We start from the raw sequence: 26,935 nt of genomic DNA on the forward strand, positions 1-26,935 counted from the left end.
AACTGTACCTAGAACATAGATACAGAGCCACTTGTCATCAGGAAGCTGCTCTCTCAGCACAACGGAAAATATCTCAATGACTTGACATGTTCTGGTTGTGAATTCAGGCTACAAGGTAAGAATCTTCCCAGGGATTATTGTAAAGTGTGTAGAGAAATTAAATGTATGGTGTTATTTTAGTATAGTGAATGACAGTAAAACACTCAGATCTAACAGTCCATTTCACCTGGGACAGTTATGTGACAGTTCAATCATACAAAATGGCGCTAACTGGGCGTAGGCAAGTCAAATTCAAAAACACATTGTTCATATATTCGTATATTGTGGTTATTTTACAATTTGTATATTTTTATGTATAAGTTGTAAATCGTCTTTCAAAATATCGTAAAATGTGTTTTCAAACTTACAATGAGCTCCTCTTTCCTGTGTAATTTGGTTTGAAACCACTGAACATACTTTTCTTAACATTGTTATTATGAACTGAATTCAGTAACAGCATAATAATATCATACCTGTTAAACAAAGCAACACACTAGAATGAGAGAAATTATTAAAAGAGAAAGTGACTTATTAATATTATATTGTTGTTATTATTATTATTATTATTAATTAAACTACATGGAGAAAAGGTGAAAATATCAGTCACGACTACATGTTCATGTGATGCATTAAATCACCTGACTGTTGGGATGTGTCTGTTAGTAAATGTTTTATTTCTAAGAGATAATGAATAAAATACAACAATTGACATTCAATAATTAGTTGTCACTGTGTTAACCACAACCAACATGCTGGATCTCTGTTTAGTTGTTACTGTGTTAACCACAACCAACATGCTGGATCTCTGTTTAGTTGTTACTGTGTTAACCACAACCAGCATGCTGGATCTCTGTTTAGTTGTCACTGTGTTAACCACAACCAACATGCTGGATCTCTGTTTAGTTGTCACAGTGTTAACCACAACCAACATGCTGGATCTCTGTTTAGTTGTCACTGTGTTAACCACAACCAACATGCTGGATCTCTGTTTAGTTGTCACTGTGTTAACCACAACCAACATGCTGGATCTCTGTTTACAGGGGACAGTGCTCTAAAATGAGTCTCTCTGGGAAGAGAGAGGAGGAGGGCCCTGCCTCTAAAAGGAGTGTCTCTGGGGAACATGGCACCAAATCTAAGAGGTGAGATTAGTTTTGTAAAGAATTTATCAAGAGTTTATATCCAAAACACTATATCCACCATTTCTTCTCATTTGTGTTTTTTTCTTCAGAAATTAAGGCTTATGGGTGTGTAAAATATTACTGTTCTAAGATTTAAAATTCATAGATTTTAGCGTATGCCATTTTACTGAGAACATCACAGCAAGATGACACAAATATTGTTGCATTCTCTAGATTCTGCATTCATAGATTCTCACACTTCATTTGCGTTATAGAGCCCCACAGTGGAGGTGTTATAATACCCATAACACCTAGCGGTCAAACAGGGAAATGGTTCCAATAGTTTTATAGAGCCCCACAGTGGAGGTGTTATAATACCCATAACACCTTGTGTTCAAACAGGGAAATGTTCCAATAGTTTTATAGAGCCTGTGCCTTCTTCAGGGTGATGTCATCAATACTTGAACCAGGTTATGTAGACAAACAGTGCAATTAGTGCAACTAATGACAATAGAGAGGGGTGTGTCATAATTATTAAGTTAATTAGAATGAATTGAATGAAACTGTTAAAAAAACTATAGTTTCTGGCATATTGAATATATCAGGCTATTGTTATCATATAGAAACATAACTGATAATTGTACATAACATTAGCGTCAACATACATTATTGTTTTATTCAATTTCACATATTTAATTGTTTCCTATTTCAATAGGAAACAATCTGGTTCAACCATAATGCATAATGAGCATCATCAACAGGGGAACATATTGGATGTACTCTGATAAGCTGTAGAAAGAATATATCCATTTAAAACAGTGAACTGTTCATAAGGGCCTGAGATCAAAGTCAATATTCAGACCACTAGGGGTCCATGTTTTTAGACAGGATATCCAGTAAGCCTCCCTTTGTAGTAGTAGGATCTCCATGTTACCTCCTCTCCTTGGTAGAGCAACATGCTCAATGCCTGTGTATTTGAGGGAGGAGATTGGATGGTCAGCTTCAACAAAGTGAGCTGCTATTGGACAGTCAATGTTCTTACACCTGATTGAGCTGCGGTGTTCAGCTATGCGTTGTTTTAATTGTCTTTTCGTTTGTCCTACGTAGGCTTTCCCACATGAACAGGTGATGAGATGGATTACTCCCTTGGTCTTGCATGAGATGATCCCTCTAACAGGGATTGTTCTACCTGTATGTTGATGTCTGAAGATGGATGTTTTTATAGTGCTGTTGCACTGTGCTCATGAGCCACGTTTGTAGTTCCCATTTGGGATGGGTGTCAAGAGTGTCTGAGTGGGCTCAGAGGGCAGGTCAGATCTCACCAAACTATCTACAATATTGTGACCACGCTTATAGACCACCAGTGGGGGTTCCTTATAGACCACCAGTGGGGTTCCTTATAGACCACCAGTGGAGGTTCCTTATAGACCACTAGTGGGGGTTCCTTATAGACCACCAGTGGGGTTCCTTATAGACCACCAGTGGGGTTCCTTATAGACCACCAGTGGGGTTCCTTATAGACCACCAGTGGGGGTTCCTTATAGACCACCAGTGGGGGTTCCTTATAGACCACCAGTGGGGGTTCCTTATAGACCACCAGTGGGGGTTCCTTATAGACCACCAGTGGGGGTTCCTTATAGACCACCATTGGGGGTTCCTTATAGACCACCAGTGGGGGTTCCTTATAGACCACCAGTGGGGTTCCTTATAGACCACCAGTGGAGGTTCCTTATAGACCACCAGTGGGGTTCCTTATAGACCACCAGTGGGGTTCCTTATAGACCACCAGTGGGGGTTCCTTATAGACCACCAGTGGGGGTTCCGTATAGACCACCAGTGGGGGTTCCTTATAGACCACCAGTGGGGGTTCCTTATAGACCACCAGTGGGGGTTCCTTATAGACCACCAGTGGGGGTTCCTTATAGACCACCAGTGGGGGTTCCTTACAGACCACCAGTGGGGGTTCCTTACAGACCACCAGTGGGGTTCCTCATAGACCACCAGTGGGGGTTCCTTATAGACCACCAGTGGGGTTCCTTATAGACCACCAGTGGAGGTTCCTTATAGACCACTAGTGGGGGTTCCTTATAGACCACCAGTGGGGGTTCCTCATAGACCACCAGTGGGGGTTCCTTATAGACCACTAGTGGGGGTTCCTTATAGACCACCAGTGGGGGTTCCTCATAGACCACCAGTGGGGGTTCCTTATAGACCACCAGTGGGGGTTCCTTATAGACCACCAGTGGGGGTTCCTCATAGACCACCAGTGGGGGTTCCTTATAGACCACCAGTGGGGTTCCTTATAGACCACCAGTGGGGGTTCCTTACAGACCACCAGTGGGGGTTCCTTATAGACCACCAGTGGGGGTTCCTTATAGACCACCAGTGGGGGTTCCTTATAGACCACCAGTGGGGGTTCCTTATAGACCACCAGTGGGGGTTCCTTACAGACCACCAGTGGGGGTTCCTTATAGACCACCAGTGGGGGTTCCATATAGACCACCAGTGGGGGTTCCTTATAGACCACCAGTGGGGGTTCCTTATAGACCACCAGTGGGGTTCCTTATAGACCACCAGTGGGGGTTCCTTACAGACCACCAGTGGGGGTTCCTTATAGACCACCAGTGGGGGTTCCTTATAGACCACCAGTGGGGTTCCTTACAGACCACCAGTGGGGGTTCCTTATAGACCACCAGTGGGGGTTCCTTATAGACTACCAGTGGGGGTTCCTTATAGACCACCAGTGGGGGTTCCTTATAGACCACCAGTGGGGGTTCCTTATAGACCACCAGTGGGGGTTCCTTACAGACCACCAGTGGGGGTTCCTTATAGACCACCAGTGGGGGTTCCTTATAGACCACCAGTGGGGTTCCTTACAGACCACCAGTGGGGGTTCCTTATAGACCACCAGTGGGGGTTCCTTACAGACCACCAGTGGGGTTCCTTACAGACCACCAGTGGGGGTTCCTTATAGACCACCAGTGGGGGTTCCTTACAGACCACCAGTGGGGTTCCTTACAGACCACCAGTGGGGGTTCCTTATAGACCACCAGTGGGGGTTCCTTATAGACCACCAGTGGGGGTTCCTTATAGACCACCAGTGGGGGTTCCTTATAGACCACCAGTGGGGGTTCCTTATAGACCACCAGTGGGGGTTCCTCATAGACCACCAGTGGGGGTTCCTTACAGACTACCAGTGGGGGTTCCTTATAGACCACCAGTGGGGGTTCCTTATAGACCACCAGTGGGGTTCCTTATAGACCACCAGTGGGGGTTCCTCATAGACCACCAGTGGGGGTTCCTTACAGACTACCAGTGGGGGTTCCTTACAGACTACCAGTGGGGGTTCCTTATAGACCACCAGTGGGGGTTCCTTAAAGACCACCAGTGGGGTTCCTTGAAGAGGTGTGTGTTTATTTTTGTCTGATTGTAGAATATTCCAGTGCTTTTCCAGTATTGCTATCTATCAGAATACTTGGTGTACTTGGTGCAAAAGACGGTTGTTTTTCTTATTTGGTCGAGTTTTTAGCAATTCCTCTGTTGGTTTTTGAGATATTTTCATCATTGCTGCATCAAGAGTTCTGTCCTTTTAGCCTCTCATTTTGAATTTATCTGTAACTTCTTAGCATTGCTGTCAAAATCCAAACATTTTTCTACCGTACAGTTTTCCCATAGGGAATTGTAGAAACACTTAAAATAAGGGATGTGTTTCGTATAGGGTGGGGTGGCGCGGCGGTCCTTGTGGGCAAATTCTGTCATCAAAGTCTGTCATTCTCTGGATTTATGGTGTTTTCAAGACAACTGGGAAATGGGAAGTTCTAATGATGACGTCAGTGATCTTCGGGTTGGAGCTCTAGAAAGAGGCCGAGATCCCCACTTGGAATTTCGAGTTGGATGACTGTTCAAACCGTATTTTCTCAGTCGGAGCTCGTTTTTTTCAGAGTTTCTAGTTGTCCTGAACTCACTGAAGTCTGAGATTTCCCAGTTTCCAGTTGTTTTGAAGGAAGCAGAATTCATGCTGGATTCACAGCACGGCCAATGTATTCAGCCTTTTCTGTCCCATGGTGTTGCATGTAAATATTTATATTTTTAAGCTTGGAAAAGAGACCCTTACACTCAGAATTGGACCACACACCCTCTCCACTGAATTGCTGGCTAGTGACTGCTTTGCAATGCGTGCAGTTAGCCACTGATTCCTTCCAAACCACTCATTGCTAGCTAAGATTTTGAACGTATGATGTTGACATGATCAGTCCAATCAAAGCTAAGGTAGATATAACGTGATTTGACAATTTTATCTGTGGCCAATGACCTTGAGCCTTTTGGATGGGCACTTCTAATGTAACTCTATGGCAGCACCCAATGGGCTTGAATTTTTGAGCTCTCCCTGTAGATTTTACGGTGACGTAGTGTCTCCATGAGTGACAGAACACTGAGCCAATCAAGGCGCAACTACAGATCATTACCAACCCCTACGCTCAGTATTTTCCTCTGGCTGCCCCACCACCACAGAAAGCACTGAGCTAGGCTGAAACACCTGCATTTAGGAGCTGCCTAACTCAAGACAACAAAAAAGAGCATGTTTGTATGCAGCTTTATTATCATTTGTTTTACATTGTTTGCAAACTAATATGTGAAACGTATTAACTAGGCAAGTCAGTACAAATTCTTATTTACAATGACGCCTACCCCGGCCAAACCGGCGCTGGGCCAATTGTGCGCCTCCCTATGGGACTCCCAATCACGGACGGATTCGAACCAGGTACTTGCAGTGTGTTAGACAACTGTGCCAGTCGGGTGCCAATGTATATTGTATGTTGACTTTGACATGTTGTGGCTTTCAATATAAAAGAATATAAATATGAAGACTCGTATTTCACTTACCAGTCTAATGTAACGTTAGCAGGTAACGTTAGCGTCCTCTCCTTTAGCTGTTGTCTCAAAAAAATTTATGCAAGAATATCGTCAAAAATCTCTATGCTTGGACATTGATTTAGCTTTTCCAGTATTAGCAGCCATATTGTAAGTTCAAAATTTGCAAAACACTTTGTTTTCATAACTTTCATAACTCATAGATATGCGTAACGCGCTTCGCCATATACTTGCATAAATGGCCAAAAGGAACTAGCCTCCTGGCGCGCAAGCAAGCAATTGGTGTGGGATAGGTGAGGCAGGTTTGAGACTGATCTAATGAATTTACAAGAAAAATACACTTTATTTCTCAGCTGCCTCACCAACGTCTGAATGTGCATTAATAGCTTTTAATTGCTAAATATTTCCCATAGATGGCAGCATAAGACCACGAAACATCAGTTATAGGCTACAAGCAGCAATATGATTGACATAAAATAGCATGCAACCACAGACTATATGTCCCATGATTTTCTAAAATGGTCACTCATTACTTTAGGTAGCTATATAGCTCGTATTTGGGCTGTGTTGCTTTTGGGAGAGCAAATAAACAGTGACTATAGCAGGTATTGAACCCCGGGTAAATAATCACTAGTCAGAACCTCAACCTTATCATTGTGATTTGGATGCATTATAAAAAATCATTTTAAATATCTGATATTGTGAGTAAACAACCTCGGAATAGAAGACAAGACTGCATCTTCCATCCTGCCAATAAATTACATCGTACAAACCTCGTGGTTAGAAAATTACCTCGTTTTGCTCGAGAAGGCAGAGTGCACGTACTGAACCACAGCTACTGTAGTTTCGAAATGGGACTAGAAATAAGAATTACAATTCTCAGACCTTACACTTCCTGGTTGAAATGTTCTCAGGTTTTTGCCTGCAATATGAGTTCTGTTATACTCACAGACACCATTCAAACAGTTTTAGAAACTTCAGAGTGTTTTCTATCCAAATCTACTAATAATATGCATATTCTATTTCCTGGGCAAGAGTAGTAACCAGTTTAAATTGGGTACATTTTTCATCTGGCCGTGAAAATACTTCCCCCTAGTCCCAAGAAGTTAAATAATTGTTATATATTTTGTCAACGTTTATGATGAGTATTTTTGTAAATTGATGTGCACATTCACCGATGGTTTTGGTGGGAATACATTTTCTGAACATCAAGCGCCAATGTAAAATGCTGTTTTTGGATATAAATATGAACTTTATCGGACAAAACATTCATGTATTGTGTAACATAATGTCCTAGGAGTGTCATCTGGTGAAGATCGTCAAAGGTTAGTGCTTCATTTAGCTGTGTTTTGGGTTTTATTGACACATGTCCTTGCTTGGAAAATGGCTGTGTGATTATTTTTGTCTATGTACTCTCCTAACATAATCTAATCTTTTGCTTTCGCTGTAAAGCCTTTTTGAAATCGGACAATGTGGTTACATCAAGGAGAAGTGTATCTTTAAAATGGTGTAAAATAGTCATGTATTTGAGAAATTGAAATTATTAGATTTTTGCGCTAGCGCCCCATGTAGCCCATAGAAGTTAAACAGTTTTAGAAATGTCAGAGTGTTTTCTATCCAATACTACCATGCATATGCATATCCTAGCTTCCGGGCCTGAGTAACAGGCAGTTTACTTTGGGCACGTTTGTCATCGAAACTTCTAAATTCTGCCCCCTACCCTAAAAGCTAATACATGAACGTTTCTGAAAGTGATATATAGCGTTTTGTAATGAAACTCTTCTTATGTTTCCCCATCTGAGATCAGAGTAGATGAGAAATGTAATGTTTGTCTCTGTTGTGTTGAAGACAAATCAAGCAGGAGAGACCAGCCTCCCCTGTTCCCAGCTGTGTGTCCATGAAGAGTGACTGGTCTAAGGGTCAACCTATAAACTTTAGAGAGGGAGACTTTCCTACTGAACAAAGGTAAGAAGAACTCATGGGTCATGGTCAGTGAGTTAAACAACACTGTCTCTAGTCATTTCTCCTCTCCCATTTTCACATTTCTTTTTGTTGTTTTCATAATCCATAGGCTAATACTTTAGTCCATTTTCATAGTCCTAAAACAATATTAAACAAACACAACGTTCCCTCCCTGTGTGTGTGTGTGTGTGTGTGTGTGTGTGTGTGTGTGTGTGTGTGCTCTCCCTGGATGAGGAGATGTAATCTCTATCCTGATTGCCTAGTCACTTTTATCCTTACCTACATGTACACACCTTTTACTTTTACCTACATGTACATAATACCTCAACTTTCCTCAACTACCTGGTACCCCTGCACATTGACTCAGTACTGGTACTCCGTATAGCCTCATTATTACCTCAACTACCTGGTACCCCTGCACATTGACTCAGTACTGGTACTCCTTATAGTCTCATTATTACCTCAACTACCTGGTACCCCTGCACATTGACTCAGTACTGGTACTCCTTATAGTCTCATTATTACCTCAACTACCTGGTACCCCTGCACATTGACTCAGTACTGGTACTCCTTATAGTCTCATTATTACCTCAACTACCTGGTACCCCTGCACATTGACTCAGTACTGGTACTCCTTATAGTCTCATTATTACCTCAACTACCTGGTACCCCTGCACATTGACTCAGTACTGGTACTCCTTATAGTCTCATTATTACCTCAACTACCTGGTACCCCTGCACATTGACTCAGTACTGGTACTCCTTATAGTCTCATTATTACCTCAACTACCTGGTACCCCTGCACATTGACTCAGTACTGGTACTCCTTATAGTCTCATTATTACCTCAACTACCTGGTACCCCTGCACATTGACTCAGTACTGGTACTCCTTATAGTCTCATTATTACCTCAACTACCTGGTACCCCTGCACATTGACTCAGTACTGGTACTCCTTATAGCCTCATTATTACCTCAACTACCTGGTACCCCTGCACATTGACTCAGTACTGGTAATCCTTATAGTCTCATTATTACCTCAACTACCTGGTACCCCTGCACATTGACTCAGTACTGGTACTCCTTATAGCGTAATTATTGTTATTTTGTGTTACTATTTCCTTTTTTTTATTTACAAGGTATAAGGTCAACGTAGGAAGTCTGGTGAACAGGTCAGAGTTCATATCCTCAGTCAGACCAGTAGAAACTGTATCAGCAGCACTACAAGGTATCATGTCTGGTGGACAGGTCAGAGTTCATATCCTCAGTCAGACCAGTAGAAACTGGATCAGCAGCACTACAAGGTATCACATCTGGTGAACAGGTCAGAGTTCATATCCTCAGTCAGACCAGCAGACACTGGATCAGCAGCACAACAAGGTATCACGTCTGGTGGACAGGTCAGAGTTCATATCCTCAGTCAGACCAGTAGAAACTGGATCAGCAGCACTACAAGGTATCACGTCTGGTGAACAGGTCAGAGTTCATATCCTCAGTCAGACCAGCAGACACTGGATCAGCAGCACAACAAGGTATCACGTCTGGTGGACAGGTCAGAGTTCATATCCTCAGTCAGACCAGTAGAAACTGGATCAGCAGCACAACAAGGTATCACGTCTGGTGAACAGGTCAGAGTTCATATCCTCAGTCAGACCAGTAGAAACTGGATCAGCAGCACTACAAGGTATCATGTTTGGTGGACAGGTCAGAGTTCATATCCTCAGTCAGACCAGTAGAAACTGGATCAGCAGCACTACAAGGTATCACGTCTGGTGAACAGGTCAGAGTTCATATCCTCAGTCAGACCAGTAGAAACTGGATCAGCAGCACTACAAGGTATCACGTCTGGTGAACAGGTCAGAGTTCATATCCTCAGTCAAACCAGCAGAAACTGGATCAGCAGCACAACAAGGTATCACGTCTGGTGGAGCGTGTATCAATACTGCTACTCTCGGATCAGTTTTCTCCATTCAGATATTTCCTTAACATTATAATTATGTCACAATACTGACCCAGGATCAGCTTCTATTAGCACCTATGGCTGCAAGTATTGGGGAGGCTTAGTCTAATGCTTACCCAATAAAAATGCACTAAATCACAGATTTGGCACATCATTGTGTTGATGTTTGGATACACATCATGAAATATATTGAGACATATTTCAGACAGTAGCCTACAAGTATCCAAATATTACTCAATATATTGAACAATATGATTGAAATAGTCCTAAAGCCACTGTTTATATGTTAACCTCTCTAGGGTATGTGGGATGAAATCGTCCCACCTACTCAACAGCCAGTGGAATCCCGTGGCGCGATATTCAAATACCTTAGAAATGCTATTACTTAAATTTCTCAAACATATGACTATTTTACACCATTTTAAAGACAAGACTCTCGTTAATCTAACCACACTGTCCGATTTCAAAAAGGCTTTACAACGAAAGCAAAACATTAGATTATGTCAGCAGAGTACCCAGCCAGAAATAATCAGATACCCATTTTTCAAGCTAGCATATAATGTCACATAAACCCAAACCACAGCTAAATGCAGCACTAACCTTTGATGATCTTCATCAGATGACACTCTATGCTTTGACTTGACCATTCCAAGACATTTACATTTTTCCCCTTAAACCACTCGAGTGTTGCTTTAGCGGTCTCTAAATCTCTGGAAGTCTGAAACAGGTTTCCCTCAAGAATTTCCCTGTATTTAGCCCCATCCATCATTCCTTCAAATCTGACCAGTTTCCCAGTCCCTGCCGATGAAAAACATCCCCACAGCATGATGCTGCTGGGGATGGTGTTCTCGGGGTAATGAGAGGTGTTTGCACCAGACATAGCGTTTTCCTTGATGGCCAAAAAGCAAAACATTAGATTATGTCAGGAGAGTACCCAGCCAGAAATAATCACACACCCATTTTTCAAGCTAGCATATAATGTCACAAAAACCAAAACCACAGCTAAATGCAGCACTAACCTTTGATGATCTTTATCAGATGACACTCCTAGGACATTATGTTATACAATACATGCATGTTTTGTTCAATCAAGTTCATATTTATATCAAAAACCAGCTTTTTACATTAGCATGTGATGTTCAGAACTAGAATACCCACCGAACACTTCCGGTGAATTTACTAAATTACTCACGATAAACGTTCACAAAAAACATAACAATTATTTTAAGAATTATAGATACAGAACTCCTTTATGCAATCGCTATGTCCGATTTTAAAATAGCTTTTCGGCAAAAGCACATTTTGCAATATTCTGAGTAGATAGCTCGCCATCACGTGCTAGCTATTTTGAGACCCACCAAGTTTGGCACTCACCAAACTCAGATTTACTATAAAAAAAATTGGATTACCTTTGCTTTTCTTCATCAGAATGCACTCCCAGGACTTCTACTTCAATAACAAATGTTGGTTTGGTTCAAAATAATCCATAGTTATGTTCAAATATCCTCTGTTTTGTTCGTGCGTTCAAGACACTATCCGAAGGGTAAAGAAGGGTGACGCGCCCGATGCGTTTCGTGACAAAAAAATTCTAAATATTCCACTTCTCACGTCCTGGCCAGTATAAGGTTAATTGTGTTTGTAGTTTGGTCAGGACGTGGCAGAGGGTATTTGTTTTATGTGGTTCAGGGTGGTGTGTTTTGTAAAAAGAGTGTTTGATTTAGTAATTCCGGGTTTTGGTTTATGTTTAGGTATTTCTATGTGGAGTCTAGTGAGTGTATGTCTATGTTTGATTAATTGGGGTTGGGACTCTCAGTTGAAGGCAGGTGTTGTCTATCTGCCTTTGATTGAGAGTCCCATATAGTAGGGTGTGTTTGTGTTTGGTAATTGTGGGTGATTGTTCTGTGTTGAGCCTATGCTTTGCCAGACTGTTGGTTGTTCGTTCATTCTCGTGAGTTCGTTTTGTTTGTTTTGATGTTCATTTAGTCTGTAAATAAATACACACGATGAGCATACACATACCTGCTGCGTTTTGGTCCTCATTCACCGACGACAACCGTGACAGAATCACCCATCAACAAAGGACTAAGCAGCGGAAGAAGGCTGGCGAGGTAAGGGAGACCGAGAGGCACCCCCAATAATTTTTTAGGGGGGGGCACAAGGGGAGTTTTGCGGGGCAAGAATGGAGTCCCAGGCCAGCTCCCCGCACTAGCATGGAGGTGCTTGTTCACAATCTGGTACGCCCAGTACCAGCACCACGCACTAGCCTTCAAGTGCGTAAACCCAGCCACGCCAGTCAACAGTCACCGGAGCTGCCCGCCAGTCAACAGTTGTCATCAGAGCTGCCCGCCAGTCAACAGTCGTCATCAGAGCTGCCCGCCAGTCAACAGTCGTCATCAGAGCTGCCCGCCAGTCAACAGTCGTCATCAGAGCTGCCCGCCAGTCAACAGTCGTCATCAGAGCTGCCCGCCAGTCAACAGTCGTCATCAGAGCTGCCCGCCAGTCAACAGTCGTCATCAGAGCTGCCCGCCAGTCAACAGTCGTCATCAGAGCTGCCCGCCAGTCAACAGTCGTCATCAGAGCTGCCCGCCAGTCAACAGTCGTCATCAGAGCTGCCCGCCAGTCAACAGTCATCGTCAGAGCTGCCCGCCAGTCAACAGTCGCCGGAGTGGCCAGACTGCCCTGACCTGCCGGAGTGGCCAGACTGTCCCCAGTTGCCAGAATGCCCAGACTGTCCCCAGTTGCCAGACTGCCCCGACTGTCCCCAGTTGCCAGACTGCCCCGACTGTCCCGAGTTGCCAGACTGCCCCGACTGTCCCCAGTTGCCAGACTGCCCCGACTGTCCCGAGTTGCCAGACTGCCCCGACTGTCCCGAGTTGCCAGACTGTCCCGACTGTCCCGAGTTGCCAGACTGTCCCGAGTTGCCAGACTGCCCCGACAGCCTGGAACGGCCTGAGCCGGAGCCGCCTCCAGAGATAGGTGGGTTGGGGAGGGGGGGTGTAGCACAGTGCCGTTGTTAACGGCAGCCACCCTCCCTTCCCTCCCTTTAGAAAAGGGGAATTTTTCTTTTGGTGTTGCTTGGGGTTATTTTTTGTTAAGGTGCTTCCGGGGTAGCACCTTTAAGGGGGGGGGTACTGTCACGTCCTGGCCAGTATAAGGTTAATTGTGTTTGTAGTTTGGTCAGGACGTGGCAGAGGGTATTTGTTTTATGTGGTTTAGGGTGGTGTGTTTTGTAAAAAGGGTGTTTGATTTAGTAATTCTGGGTTTTGGTTTATGTTTAGGTATTTCTATGTGGAGTCTAGTGAGTGTATGTCTATGTTTGATTAATTGGGGTTGGGACTCTCAGTTGAAGGCAGGTGTTGTCTATCTGCCTTTGATTGAGAGTCCCATATAGTAGGGTGTGTTTGTGTTTGGTAATTGTGGGTGATTGTTCTGTGTTGAGCCTATGCTTTGCCAGACTGTTGGTTGTTCGTTCATTCTCGTGAGTTCGTTTTGTTGTTTTGATGTTCATTTAGTCTGTAAATAAATACACACGATGAGCATACACATACCTGCTGCGTTTTGGTCCTCATTCACCGACGACAACCGTGACACCATTACCGTACTTCGAAGCATGTCAAACGCTGTTTAAAATCAATTTTTATGCGATTTTTCTCGTAAAAAAGCGAAAATATTCCGACTGGGAAACCCTGTTTTCGTTCAAAGACTAAAAATCTAAAATGGACTCTTCTTGTGCACGCGCGCCCCTGTCTCATTGTTCTCTGATCGACCACTTACCAAATGCGCTACTGTTTTTCAGCAATGGGCAGCAAAGTCCTCATTCAATGTTCTGCCGCCTTCTGAGAGCCTATGGGAGCCGTAGGAAGTGTCGCGTTACAGCAGAGAACCTCAGTTTTCAATAAAGAGAGTGTAGAAGGCCAAGAAATGGTCAGAGAGGGCACTTCCTGTAAGGAATCTTCTCAGGTTTTGGCCTGCCAAATGAGTTCTGTTATACTCACAGACACCATTCAAACAGTTTTAGAAACTTTAGGTTGTTTTCTATCCAAATCAAACAATTATATGCATATTCTAGTTTCTGGGCCGTAGTAATAACCAGATTAAATCGGGTACGTTTTTTATCCGGACGTGCAAATACTGCCCCCTACCCTAGAGAGGTTAATGCAGTCATCTCAGTTTCATTTGAAGCAAATCTGCAGACATCCCTTGTTTCTATCAAATGCAAAGACATTGGCAACTTCGTATTTGTAGTCAACTTTGTTCTGAATTCATCTGCTGTCACAGAGAGACTGATAAACCATGTGATTCTATGTTTAGCAGAGATCTACTGTGTATAAAGTCAATTGGAAGGGCAAAAAAGCATCTAACAACACAATCAGCTGTTCTAGTGGTCTGAGGGAGGAGGTAGATTACTCAGCTGTTCTAGTGGTCTGAGACAGGAGGTAGATTACTCAGCTGTTCTAGTGGTCTGATACAGGAGGTAGATTACGAGCGTTTTTAAGTGCCACATTAATAACAGTGGTTTTTTGAAACAGCTCAGAGATTTAACGATGCTCCTACAAAGATTCTAATAATGCTCTTGGCCTTAAAATGCTTCTGGGAAACCGGAACCAGGATAAAAATATCTGCTAAATGACTCAAATGTCAAATGAAAATGTTTTACATACAGATCTCATTATTACTGTATTGAATTATTTTTTTTAAATATTTAAATGTATATGTCACAAGTGTATCATTTGTACAGTTCTTTATTAAAAATGTATTTATTTGTTACATTTGACTGTGTAAAATCTAGCAGTACTACTGATTTCTCTGAGAGGCAGGTATATATTATTACTGTATTAAACCTAGCAGTACTACTGATTTCTCTGAGAGGCAGATATATATTATTACTGTGTTAAACCTAGCAGTACTACTGATTTCTCTGAGAGGCAGATATATATTATTACTGTGTTAAACCTAGCAGTACTACTGATTTCTATGAGAGTGAGGCAGATATATATTATTACTATGTTAAACCTAGCAGTACTACTGATTTCTCTGAGAGGCAGATATATATTATTACTGTGTTAAACCTAGCAGTACTACTGATTTCTCTAAGAGGCAGATATATATTATTACTGTGTTAAACCTAGCAGTACTACTGATTTCTCTGAGAGGCAGATATATATTATTACTGTGTAAAACCTAGCAGTACTACTGATTTCTCTGAGAGTGAGGGAGATATATAGCATTCGGGAAAAAAACATGATTGTATGTCTCTTTGAAAGGAAATCATCAAGTGATAGATTTTAAACAAATACATGTCTGTCATCGAACAATCCCATGCCGTGATTAGATAGTGTAAAAAAACACCAATCTTTTTCATAATTTCTTTAAACAATGAAAGCTAATTTACCAACTTTTCTGAAAATTGATATATGTGTCTTGTAATTAAACCCTTCAATTGCTTATAATACCATAAGTACTCCCAACAGTTACAATGTTGTATTTAATTAAAAAATATATAATAAAATGTGGAACACCTGCAAAATGCGGAGCACCATAGGCTGGAAACCACTGATCTAAAGCCTTTAGGATTTTCAACAATGCACTGTGGGGGCACTGTGGGGACACTGTGGGGGCACTTGGGGACAATGTGGGGGCACTGTGGGGACAGACAAATCTCTTGGCATGTTTTATTGACTATATATGTTGTCTCTGACCTGGTATCAGTGACATGACATCATCACCTTTAGTCTAGATTAGACTAGAGACTGAAGGTCTGTTTCTGTTGTGTTGAAGCCCAATCCATCAGGAGAGACCAGACTCACGCTCTCTGTCCATGAATAGTACATTTACATTTTACATTTTAGTCATTTAGCAGACGCTCTTATCCAGAGCGACTTACAAATTGGTGCATTCACCTATAATATCCAGTGGAACAACCACTTTACAATAGTGCATCTAAATCTTTTAAGGGGGGGGGTTAGAAGGATTACCTTATCCTATCCCAGGTATTCCTTGAAGAGGTGGGGTTTCAGGTGTCTCCGGAAGGTGGTGATTGACTCCGCTGTCCTGGCGTCGTGAGGGAGCTTGTTCCACCATTGGGGTGCCAGAGCAGCGAACAGTTTTGACTGGGCTGAGCGGGAACTGTGCTTCCTCAGAGGTAGGGAGGCGAGCAGGCCAGAGGTGGATGAACGGAGTGCCCTTGTTTGGGTGTAGGGCCTGATCAGAGCCTGAAGGTACGGAGGTGCCGTTCCCCTCACAGCTCCGTAGGCAAGCACCATGGTCTTGTAGCGGATGCGAGCTTCGACTGGAAGCCAGTGGAGAGAGCGGAGGAGCGGGGTGACGTGAGAGAACTTGGGAAGGTTATACACCAGACGGGCTGCGGCGTTCTGGATGAGTTGTAGGGGTTTAATGGCACAGGCAGGGAGCCCAGCCAACAGCGAGTTGCAGTAATCCAGACGGGAGATGACAAGTGCCTGGATTAGGACCTGCGCCGCTTCCTGTGTGAGGCAGGGTCGTACTCTGCGAATGTTGTAGAGCATGAACCTACAGGATCGGGTCACCGCCTTGATGTTGGTGGAGAACGACAGGGTGTTGTCCAGGGTCACGCCAAGGCTCTTAGCACTCTGGGAGGAGGACACAAGGGAGTTGTCAACCGTGATGGCGAGATCATGGAACGGGCAGTCCTTCCCCGGGAGGAAGAGCAGCTCCGTCTTGCCGAGGTTCAGCTTGAGGTGGTGATCCGTCATCCACACTGATATGTCTGCCAGACATGCAGAGATGCGATTCGCCACCTGGTTGTCAGAAGGGGGAAAGGAGAAGATTAATTGTGTGTCATCTGCATAGCAATGATATGAGAGACCATGTGAGGATATGACAGAGCCAAGTGACTTGGTGTATAGCGAGAATAGGAGTGGGCCAAGAACAGAGCCCTGGGGGACACCAGTGGTGAGAGCACGTGGTGCGGAGACAGATTCTCGCCACGCCACCTGGTAGGAGCGACCTGTCAGGTAGGACGCAATCCAAGCGTGCGCGCTGCCAGAGATGCCCAGCTCGGAGAGGGTGGAGAGGAGGATCTGATGGTTCACGGTATCAAAGGCAGCAGATAGGTCTAGAAGGATGAGAGCAGAGGAGAGAGAGTTAGCTTTAGCAGTGCGGAGAGCCTCCGTGACACAGAGAAGAGCAGTCTCAGTTGAATGCCCAGTCTTGAAACCTGACTGATTAGGATCAAGAAGGTCATTCTGAGAGAGATAGCAAGAGAGCTGGCCAAGCACGGCGCGTTCAAGAGTTTTGGAGAGAAAGGAAAGAAGGGATACTGGCCTGTAGTTGTTGACATCGGAGGGGTCGAGTGTAGGTTTTTTCAGAAGGGGTGCAACTCTCGCTCTCTTGAAGACGGAAGGGACGTAGCCAGCGGTCAAGGATGCGTTGATGAGCGAGGTGAGGTAGGGGAGAAGGTCTCCGGAAATGGTCTGGAGAAGAGAGGAGGGGATAGGGTCAAGTGGGCAGGTTGTTGGGCGGCCGGCCGTCACAAGACGCGAGATTTCATCTGGAGAGAGAGGGGAGAAAGAGGTCAAAGCACAGGGTAGGGCAGTGTGAGCAGGACCAGCAGTGTCGTTTGACTTAGCAAACGAGGATCGGATGTCGTCAACCTTCTTTTCAAAATGGTTGACGAAGTCATCCGCAGAGAGGGAGGAGGGGGGGGGAGGGGGAGGAGGATTCAGGAGGGAGGAGAAGGTAGCAAAGAGCTTCCTAGGGTTAGAGGCAGATGCTTGGAGTTTAGAGTGGTAGAAAGTGGCTTTAGCAGCAGAGACAGAAGAGGAAAATGTAGAGAGGAGGGAGTGAAAGGATGCCAGGTCCGCAGGGAGGCGAGTTTTCCTCCATTTCCGCTCGGCTGCCCGGAGCCCTGTTCTGTGAGCTCGCAGTGAGTCGTCGAGCCACGGAGCAGGAGGGGAGGACCGAGCCGGCCTGGAGGATAGGGGACAGAGGAGATCAAAGGATGCAGAGAGGGAGGAGAGGAGGGTTGAGGAGGCAGAATCAGGAGATAGGTTGGAGAAGGTTTGAGCAGAGGGAAGAGATGATAGGATGGAAGAGGAGAGAGTAGCGGGAGAGAGAGAGCGAAGGTTGGGACGGCGCAATACCATCCGAGTAGGGGGAGAGTGAGAAGTGTTGGATGAGAGCGAGAGGGAAAAGGACGGGTCTATGGACGTTTTCTATGATTGTGAAGATGGAGACTTTTCTGCATTTACAGGGTAAGTAGTACTCATGGTACATACCAGGTATGTATTCACAGAGAGACAGCAGTCTGTCCATGAAGACTCCCCTCTATGATACCGCCAATTACATGCACCAAGGGAGACATTTCTTAAATCACAGAGTAAATACTAATGGTACATACCAGGTATCTAGTCACAGAGCGACATAGTAACTTATTTTAACATCTGCCATGGTCCATCGGGAGAGACAAGACTCACCCAGCTGTCTGTCCATGAAGATTGACGGGTCTATGGACCTTCCCTATAATTTCAACATGGGAGACATTTCTTCAACAAACAGAGTAAATACTCATGGTATATACCAGGTATCTAATCACAGCGTAAATACTCCAGGTATTGATACAAAAACTTGTATGTGTTCAAAATGTTAAACACAGGTTCTACAAATCCCAGGGCACAAAACAAAAATCCAAGTTTTAAAAGTTTATATTCTGTTAACTCATACCCAAATAATGTTGTTGACACATCCTTTACTCATATTTGTGGCCATAGCATAAATTGGAGAAAAATACTTAAAAAACCCCACCTCAAACTTGTATCTCAATCTGACCGTTTAAAAAATGCTGCTATTTCCTCGTAGAACTTGATTGCTCTTTGGCAGAGCTGACCAATCAGCGGTCTATTTATGAGAATGTTTGTAATGATTGTTATACGCCCACAGCATTCTGTTGTTGGGGTACGCCCACACCATTCCCATTCAACATACTGTCCGGACCTCTGGCAGTCTTTATAGGGGTGCCACAGGGTTCAATTCTCGGGCCGACTCTTTTCTCTGTATATATCAATGATGTCGCTCTTGCTGCTGGTGATTCTCTGATCCACCTCTATGCAGACGACACCATTCTGTATACCTATACTGCTCTTAAATACAAGTAAAACAAAATGCATGCTCTTCAAAACGTAGATTTTTCTATTGTGTTATTGACTGTACGTTTGCTAATCCCATGTGTAACTCTGTGTTGTTGTTTTTGTTGCACTGCTTTGCTTTATCTTGGCCAGGTTGCAGTTGTAAATGAGAACTTGTTCTCAACTGGCCTACCTGGTTAAATAAAGGTGAAATCAAATTAAAAATGTAAAACTTAATTACCATTTTTTAGAAGGAAAACTATTTCACTCTCTTTTTAATACATTTTAGGTCAGATTTCATAGAAATCTGGAAACACTGAACAGTTACTTTAAGGGTTTATAGCTCAATCATCTGAGCTACAGTTTATGAACACAGGACGTAAGACCAACACATAAACAAACTTAGTCCCAGATACAAATTAAATCAAATTGGTCACATACACATGGTTAGCAGATGTTATTTACAATGACAGCCTAGGAACAGTGGATTAACTGCCTTGTTCAGGGGCAGATTTTTACCTTGTCAGCTCAGGGATTCGATCTAGCAACCTTTTGGTTACTGGCCCAACACTCTAACCACGAGGTTACCTGCCGCCCCAGACATACATGGTATTACATGTTATACATCATTATTATACATAAATCATTGCCAAAAGCACAAGACATGCTGTTGCATGTAGGTCTATATTATTTATGGATTGATCATATAGAGATATAAAACATAATTTTTAACTACTACAAAGCATTTACATGTGGCTCAGGAACCACTGACTCACTGCATTGTTCTATAGTATTATCAAGTCACCAGCTGTTAACTCTTAACTACTTAGGACAGCTCACGAGGTGTCCTAAATATCTGCCGACTAGGTTGGACTAGAGACTTCATACATAGCTTTAATTTATTCCCATAAGTGTCAAATGTCCTTATTCTCAGCACTTATACGACCAATTTTCTACTCTGAGACGCTTTGTGGATATGGGCCCAGATCTCAAAATATTGTTATAAAAAAAGTTGAATGTTTGTTTAACATAATAATAAAAAATGAATATTACTAATGTAACCCACTGTAAAGACTGGGTTTAGTTGATTGTGTGACACTGCTCATGTCCGCGTTCTGGACCTTCCCGCGTCCCTGTACAGAACTGTCCGCGTCCACGTACATTGTGGCGCCAAACATATTGTCTGGTTACGCGCAGAGTTGGCTGAGGTGATCTTGGGGAATAACGACTGAGTTTGTTACAGTGTTGAAACGCTGAAGTTTATTGTTCAATTAGCTTTTTGCTTTACGGTCAGGGACAGTATGAGTGTAGCCAGATCCTTTTCACTCTCTATCCTTGTTTCATTTTGTGGTTCACCGGATTCGTCATCGAGACGAGGGACAGACGAACGACCTGTTAGCTAGCCAAGCTAGTCGGTACAGCTCGGTAAGCTAGCTAGTTACTAATTAGTAGCATTGTAGTTCTCCTTCTCTCTCGTTGATGGATGCTGGCTACCTCTGTCCGGTTCTCCTCTCTTCACTAGATGGATGGTAACTTTATTGTTTAACCCCTCTGTGTCCAGGACTAATCTTTTGAATATTATTTTTGGGGCTCCTCAGTAGGTTGGACACGTTCCATTTTTTTTTATTTTCAGCTGCCTCACCAACGTCTGAATGTGAATGAATAACTTTTAATTGCTAAATATTTCCAATAGATGGAAGCATAAGACAACGAAGCATCAGTTATAGGCTACAAGCAGCAATATGATTGACATAAAATAGCATGCAACCACAGACTATATGTCCCATGATTTTCTAAAATGGTCACTCATTACTTTAGTTAACTATATATCTCATATTAGGGCTGTGTTGCTTTAGGGAGAGAAAATAAAATAGTGAGGTATTGAATAGTGAGGTAAAAATAGTGAGGTATTGAACCCCGGGTAGATAATCACTAGTCAGAACCACAACCTCAGTATACATACATTGTAAAAAATCATGTTAATATTTGATATTGGGAGTAAACAACCTCGGAATAGAAAAGACAAGAGTGCGTCTTCCAGCCCACCAATAAATTACATCATTCAACCCTCCTGGTTAGTAAATTTACCTCAACATTGAGAAGGCGAGTGAGAGTGAAGTGAAGACACCAGCTTTTTAGCTGGGTGGAGAAGGCAGAGCAGGTCGATGCTGGTTGATGAATTTGAGAATGAATGTACTGGGAAAATACGTTTTTCTCGACCAGAGGTGACTGAATTAATGTTCAGCTTAATGATAATCGTTATATTAATGAAGTGTAAAACATGAGCATAAAAACAGGTAATAATAAACATGAATCATCATTATATTACTTCACAGTAATCTGTTAAATGCTTTTTCAGTCCTTCCTCTTGCGTTAGCAGTGTGGAATGGGACAGAAAGAAGCGCGGGGAGTGGTGGTGTATCCAGGGAGAACTAAACTGATCATTCATATTTCCTAAATAAATAGCTATATTAAGATGAATGCACTTACTGTACATCTCTCTGGATAAGAGCATCTGCTAAATCAGGGGTTCTCAATCCGGGGTCTGTGGAGGTACTGCAGGGGTTCTGCAGGAAGCATGGGGAGTGGTGGTGTATCCAGGGAGAAAACTAAACTAATATTCTGAAATGTCATTGTGGTCTTATGTTCCCATCTATTGGAATTATGTAACAACTGCAGTAGTGCTGAAAAAATGTGTTATTCCTTACTAAAGTAGTAATTACTCAGAATTACTAGTTAATTTTATCACTTACAATCATAAAATAACAACTTATACCATAACAAACAATTAAACTTACATAAACCAAAAACACCATACATTTAGTTAATTCAGTTAATTACCAAATTGAGCTGGTCGGTCACATTTGAGAGTGAGGGAGATATATAGCATTTTGCATAAAAAAACATGATTTTTGTCTCTGAAATGAAACCATCAAGTGATATATTTTAAACAAATCCCTGTCTGTGAGAGATGTAATGTTTGTCTCTGTTGTGTTGAAGACCAATCAAGCAGGAGAGACCAGCCTCCCCTGTTCCCAGCTGTGTGTCCATGAAGAGTGACCGGTCTATGGGTAAACCTATAAACTTTAGAGAGGGAGACTTTTCTACTGAACAAAGGTAAGAAGAACTCATGGGTCATGGTCAGTGAGTTAAACAACACTGTCTCTAGTCATTTCTCCTCTCACATTTTCACATTTTCTTTTTGTTGTTTTCATAATCCATAGGCTAATACTTTTGTCCATTTTCATAGTCCTAAAACAATATTAATTAAACAAACACAACATTCCCTCCCTCTGTGTGTCTGTCTCTGTCTGTATGTGTCTGTGTCTGTCTCTGACTGTCTGTCCCGCTTTCTGTCTGTCTGTCTCTCTGATTGTGTCTTTCTGTCTGTCTGTCTCTGTCTGTCTCTGACTGTCTGTCCCGCTTTCTGTCTGTGTGTCTGTTTGTCTGTCCGTACTCACTCACTCCCTGGATGAGGAGATGTAATCTCATGTTTTGTCCACAGAAACCAACAGGAGAGATCAGAGTCAGAGATTCTCAGTGGTCAGTCTTCCCAGAGTCATCAAACAGACCTGGACTCTATATTCAGTGTATGTGGTCCTGTTATGTACATTTGTTTTTGTTGACCTCAAGTAAAGTTGATCTGTCAATCATTCATTAATGTGTTAATGAGAAAGCATTTCTTCTCTTGCTTAACTTATTTTATTTATTTATTTCAGTTGCTTGAAGAGAATATTATTACATTTGTGAAGAACGAGCTGAAGATGTTCAAGAGGATTCTTAGTCCAGAACTCCCAGAAGGCTTTGAGAGTCAGAAGCAGGATAAGGAAGTGGTGGATGCTGAAGATGAGAGGCAGGAGAGCAGTGCCAGAGAGGGGGCTCTGAAGATCACACTGCACATCCTGAGGAAAATGAACCAGAAGGAGCTCGCTGACACACTGGAGAAATGTAAGATCTGTCTGCCTCATGTTGAATGTTGTTTTATAACATTTAAAAGCTGTAGCTAAAGTACAGCTAAAGTAGCTGTCTAACTCAATGATATTGTAGCAGCCTTAACACAACACCTAGTGACCTCATCAAGTAGCAGCAGGGATGTGTTGTGTTGATTCATTTAGAGAGAGAGAAAGACAACATTATTAATACCATCAATAATACCAATAATAATATAATCAGTCACAACAGTCTGTAATGCATTATGAAAACATTTACACATTTATACAGACAGTTAAGAGAATAAATGATTATAATGTAAAACTTTATAACAGTCCTACAATACTGTAGTTATTAAAACAGATGTAATATTAATATCCTCTGTGTTATTTCTAGATTCAGATGAGCTTGCTGTGATTTGCCAACATGAACTCAAATCTAATCTAAAGAAGAAGTTTCAATGTGTATTTGAGGGGATCGCTAAACAAGGAAACCCAACACTTCTCAATCAGATCTACACAGAGCTCTACATCACAGAGGGTGGAACAGGACAGGTCAATAATGAACATGAGCTGAGACAGATTGAGACAACAACCAGGAAACAAGCAAGACCAGAGACTGCAGTCAAATGTAACGACATCTTCAAACCCTTAACTGGACAAGACAAACTTATCAGAACTGTGCTGACAAAGGGAGTCGCTGGCATTGGAAAAACAGTCTCTGTGCAGAAGTTCATTCTGGACTGGGCTGAAGGAAAAGCAAATCAGGATGTTCAATTTGTGTTTTCATTCCCTTTCCGTGAGCTGAATTTGATGAAAGGGGAAAAACACACTTTGATTGAACTTGTCAATCACTTCTCAATGGAAACCAAACAATCAGGAATCTCCATCTACAACAAGTACAAAGTTCTGTTCATCTTTGATGGTCTGGATGAGTGCCGACTGCCCCTAGACTTCCAGAAGAACAAGATCTGTTGGGACGTCACAGAGTCAACCTCAGTGGATGTTCTGCTGACAAATCTCATCAAGGGAAATCTGCTTCCCTCTGCTCTCCTCTGGATAACTACCCGACCTGCAGCAGCCAATAAGATCCCTTCAGGGTGTGTTGACCAGGTGACAGAGGTACGAGGGTTCAATGATCCACAGAAGGAGGAGTACTTCAGGAAGAGATTCAGTGATGAGGACCTGGCCAGCAGAATCATCTCACACATAAAGACATCAAGGAGCCTCCACATCATGTGCCACATTCCAGTCTTCTGTTGGATTTCTGCAACAGTCCTCGAACACATGCTGAAACATAAGAGAGAAGAGATGCCCAAGACTCTGACTGAGATGTACACACACCTTGTGGTGTTTCATACCAACCAGAAGAATGAAAAGTATCTTGGGAAAGAAGAGACAGATCCACACTTGAATAACGAGAGCATTCTGTCACTGGGAAAACTGGCTTTTCAACAGCTAGTGAAGGGCAATCTGATTTTCTATGAAAAAGACCTGAAAGAGGCTGGCATTGATGTCAATGAAGCCTCAGTGTACTCAGGATTGTGCACACAGCTCTTTAAAGAGGAATGTGTGCTGTACCAGGACAAGGTGTACTGCTTCGTTCATCTGAGCATTCAGGAGTTTCTGGCTGCTGTGTATGTGTTCCTCTCATTCATCAACAACAATGAGAATCTAATGGATGAACCTCAATCAATGTTCAGATACTTTTTCTCGCTGTTCAGAGACAAGCCTGAAGTTACTGAAGTTACTGTCTACAAGAGTGCTGTGGATAAAGCCTTACAAAGTGAGACAGGAAACCTGGACCTTTTCCTCCGCTTCCTTCTGGGCCTCTCACTGGAGTCCAATCAGAAGCACTTACGAGGTCTACTGACAAAGACAAGAATCAGCTCACAGACCCATGAAGAAACAGTCAAGTACATCAAGAAGAAGATCAGGGAGAATCCCTCTCCAGAGAGGAGCATCAATCTGTTCCACTGTCTGAATGAAATGAATGACCATTCTCTAGTGGAGGAGATCCAAAGCTACCTGAGTTCAGGAAGTGTCTCAAAACCCAACCTGTCACCTGCACAGTGGTCAGCTCTGGTCTTTGTGTTGCTGACTTCAGAAAAGGAGCTGGATGTGTTTGACCTGAAGAAATACTCCAGATCAGAGGAAGGTCTTCTGAGGCTGCTGCCAGTGGTCAAAGCCTCCAGTGCTGCTCTGTGAGTAAATAAAATGACATATAAGAAGTATTCATCAGGAAGAAATATTATGTTTAGAGAAAAATATGTATTATAATATGTATATAATTTTATATTGAATAACATATTGAATAAATCCGATTAGTATAACAATATGACAATACAATTCTAGGAGACGGAAGATGAATCTATATGTTGTTTGAGAGAATAAACCAAATGCCATTATCCTTCTACACTACTCGTTAAATTAACAGTATGTTTGTGAAGTCATGATGATCTCTTTGTCAGGCTGTCAGGCTGTGGAGTCACAGAGGAAGGCTGTGCTTCTCTGGTCTCAGCTCTGAGGTCAAACCCCTCACACCTGAGAGAGCTGGACCTGAGTAACAATGACCTGAAGGATTCAGGAGTGGAGCTGCTCTCTGCTGGACTGGGGAATCCCCACTGTAAACTGGAGATTCTGAGGTCAGTATTCCTGTAGTTGGTCAACAAGTGATAACTGTTCACCAGATCCACATGTGTTTACCAGGCACACATAGTACACACCATATGTGTTTGGACAGTGAAGCTTACAGTTTTAAATGTGGTGCTATGATCCAGCATTTTGGATTTGAGTTGTTTCATATTAGGTGACCTTACAGAATGTCACCTTTTATTTGAGGGTATTTTCATACATATCTGTTTTACCGTTTAGAAATTAAAGCACTTTCTGTACGTAGTTCTCCCATTTGAAGAAGTCTTAATTATTTGGACAAATTCACTTATATTGTATTAAAGTAGTCAGAAGTTTAGTATTTGGTCCCATGTTCCATGCCTGCAGTGATTACATCAAGCTTGTGATTCTACAAACTTGTTGAATTCATTTGCAGTTTGTTTTGGTTGTGTTTTAGATAATGTTTTTCCTAATAGAAACTGAATGGTGAATAATGTCCTGTCATTTTGGAGTCACTTCACTTGTATTGTCAGTAAGAATAGAAGATGTTTCTGAACACTTCTACATTCATGTGGATGCTACCATGATTATGAATAATCATGAATGAATCGTTAATGATGATGAATGAGAAATTTACAGAGGCACAAAGATCAGACCCCCTCTGTTATTGGTGTTATTCTGTATACTTCTGGCCCTTCTTTGGACACTGTGTTAACTAACCTCTAGACGAGCTTCAATGCCATACACCTCTCCTTCCGTGGCCTCCAACTGCTCTTAACTACAAGTAAAACTAAATGCATGCTCTTCAACCGATCGCTGCCTGCACCTGCCCGCCCGTCCAGCATCACTACTCTGGATGCTTCTGACTTAGAATATGTGGACACCTACAAATACCTAGGTGTCTGGTTAGAGTGTAAACTCTCCTTCCAGACTCACTATAAGCATCTCCAATCCAAAGTTAAATCTAGAATTGGCTTCCTATTTCGCAACATAGCATCTTTCACTCATGCGGCCAAACATACCCTTATAAAACTGACCATCCTACCGATCCTCGACTTCGGCGATGTCATTTACAAAATAGCCTCCAATACCCTACTCAATAAATTGGATGCAGTCTATCACAGTGCCATCCGTTTTGTCACCAAATCCCCATATACAGTACTACCCACCACTGCGACCTGTACGCTCTCGTTGTCTGGCCCTCGCTTCATACTCGTCGCCAAACCCACTGGCTCCAGGTCATCTACAAGACCATGCTAGGTAAAGTCCCCCCTTATCTCCGCTCACTGGTCATCATAGCAGCACCCACCTGTAGCACGCGCTCCAGCAGGTATATCTCCCT

General features: G+C 42.8%; 1 protein-coding gene across 3 annotated transcripts; it reads left to right on the plus strand.

Annotated features, from left to right (window-relative positions):
- Positions 1-26,480, plus strand: LOC145876289 (NLR family CARD domain-containing protein 3-like). Of its 3 annotated transcripts, XM_082972077.1 has the most exons (8): positions 1-115; positions 1,080-1,178; positions 7,878-7,994; positions 22,052-22,168; positions 22,557-22,641; positions 22,771-22,999; positions 23,378-25,184; positions 25,452-26,479. In XM_082972077.1, the coding sequence occupies exons 2-8, from the start codon at positions 1,096-1,098 to the stop codon at positions 25,639-25,641; spliced, it is 2,628 nt and encodes an 875-aa protein (XP_082828203.1). In that variant the 5' UTR covers positions 1-115; positions 1,080-1,095; the 3' UTR covers positions 25,642-26,479. The 3 variants fall into 3 exon arrangements, with proteins under 3 accessions (XP_082828203.1, XP_082828204.1, XP_082828205.1); XM_082972078.1 differs by lacking the exon at positions 7,878-7,994 and having other exon boundaries at positions 25,452-26,480; XM_082972079.1 differs by lacking the exons at positions 1-115; positions 1,080-1,178; positions 7,878-7,994 and adding an exon at positions 17,691-18,181 and having other exon boundaries at positions 25,452-26,480.
- Positions 26,481-26,935: the final 455 nt, after the last annotated feature.

This window comes from Salmo salar, unplaced genomic scaffold, assembly GCF_965601325.2.
Source record: "Salmo salar unplaced genomic scaffold, fSalSal1 ptg000566l, whole genome shotgun sequence".
In the NCBI taxonomy this organism is placed as follows: Eukaryota; Metazoa; Chordata; class Actinopteri; order Salmoniformes; family Salmonidae; genus Salmo; species Salmo salar.

What these genes read in the sequence shown, in the direction of transcription:
- LOC145876289 (XM_082972077.1), top strand. Translation starts at nt 1,096, where the DNA reads ATGAGTCTCTCTGGGAAGAGAGAGGAGGAGGGCCCTGCCTCTAAAAGG. An exon ending in GACTTTTCTACTGAACAAAG is followed by an intron (nt 22,169 to 22,556) that starts GTAAGAAGAACT and finishes TTTTGTCCACAG; the next exon opens with AAACCAACAGGAGAGATCAG. An exon ending in AAAGCCTCCAGTGCTGCTCT is followed by an intron (nt 25,185 to 25,451) that starts GTGAGTAAATAA and finishes TCTCTTTGTCAG; the next exon opens with GCTGTCAGGCTGTGGAGTCA.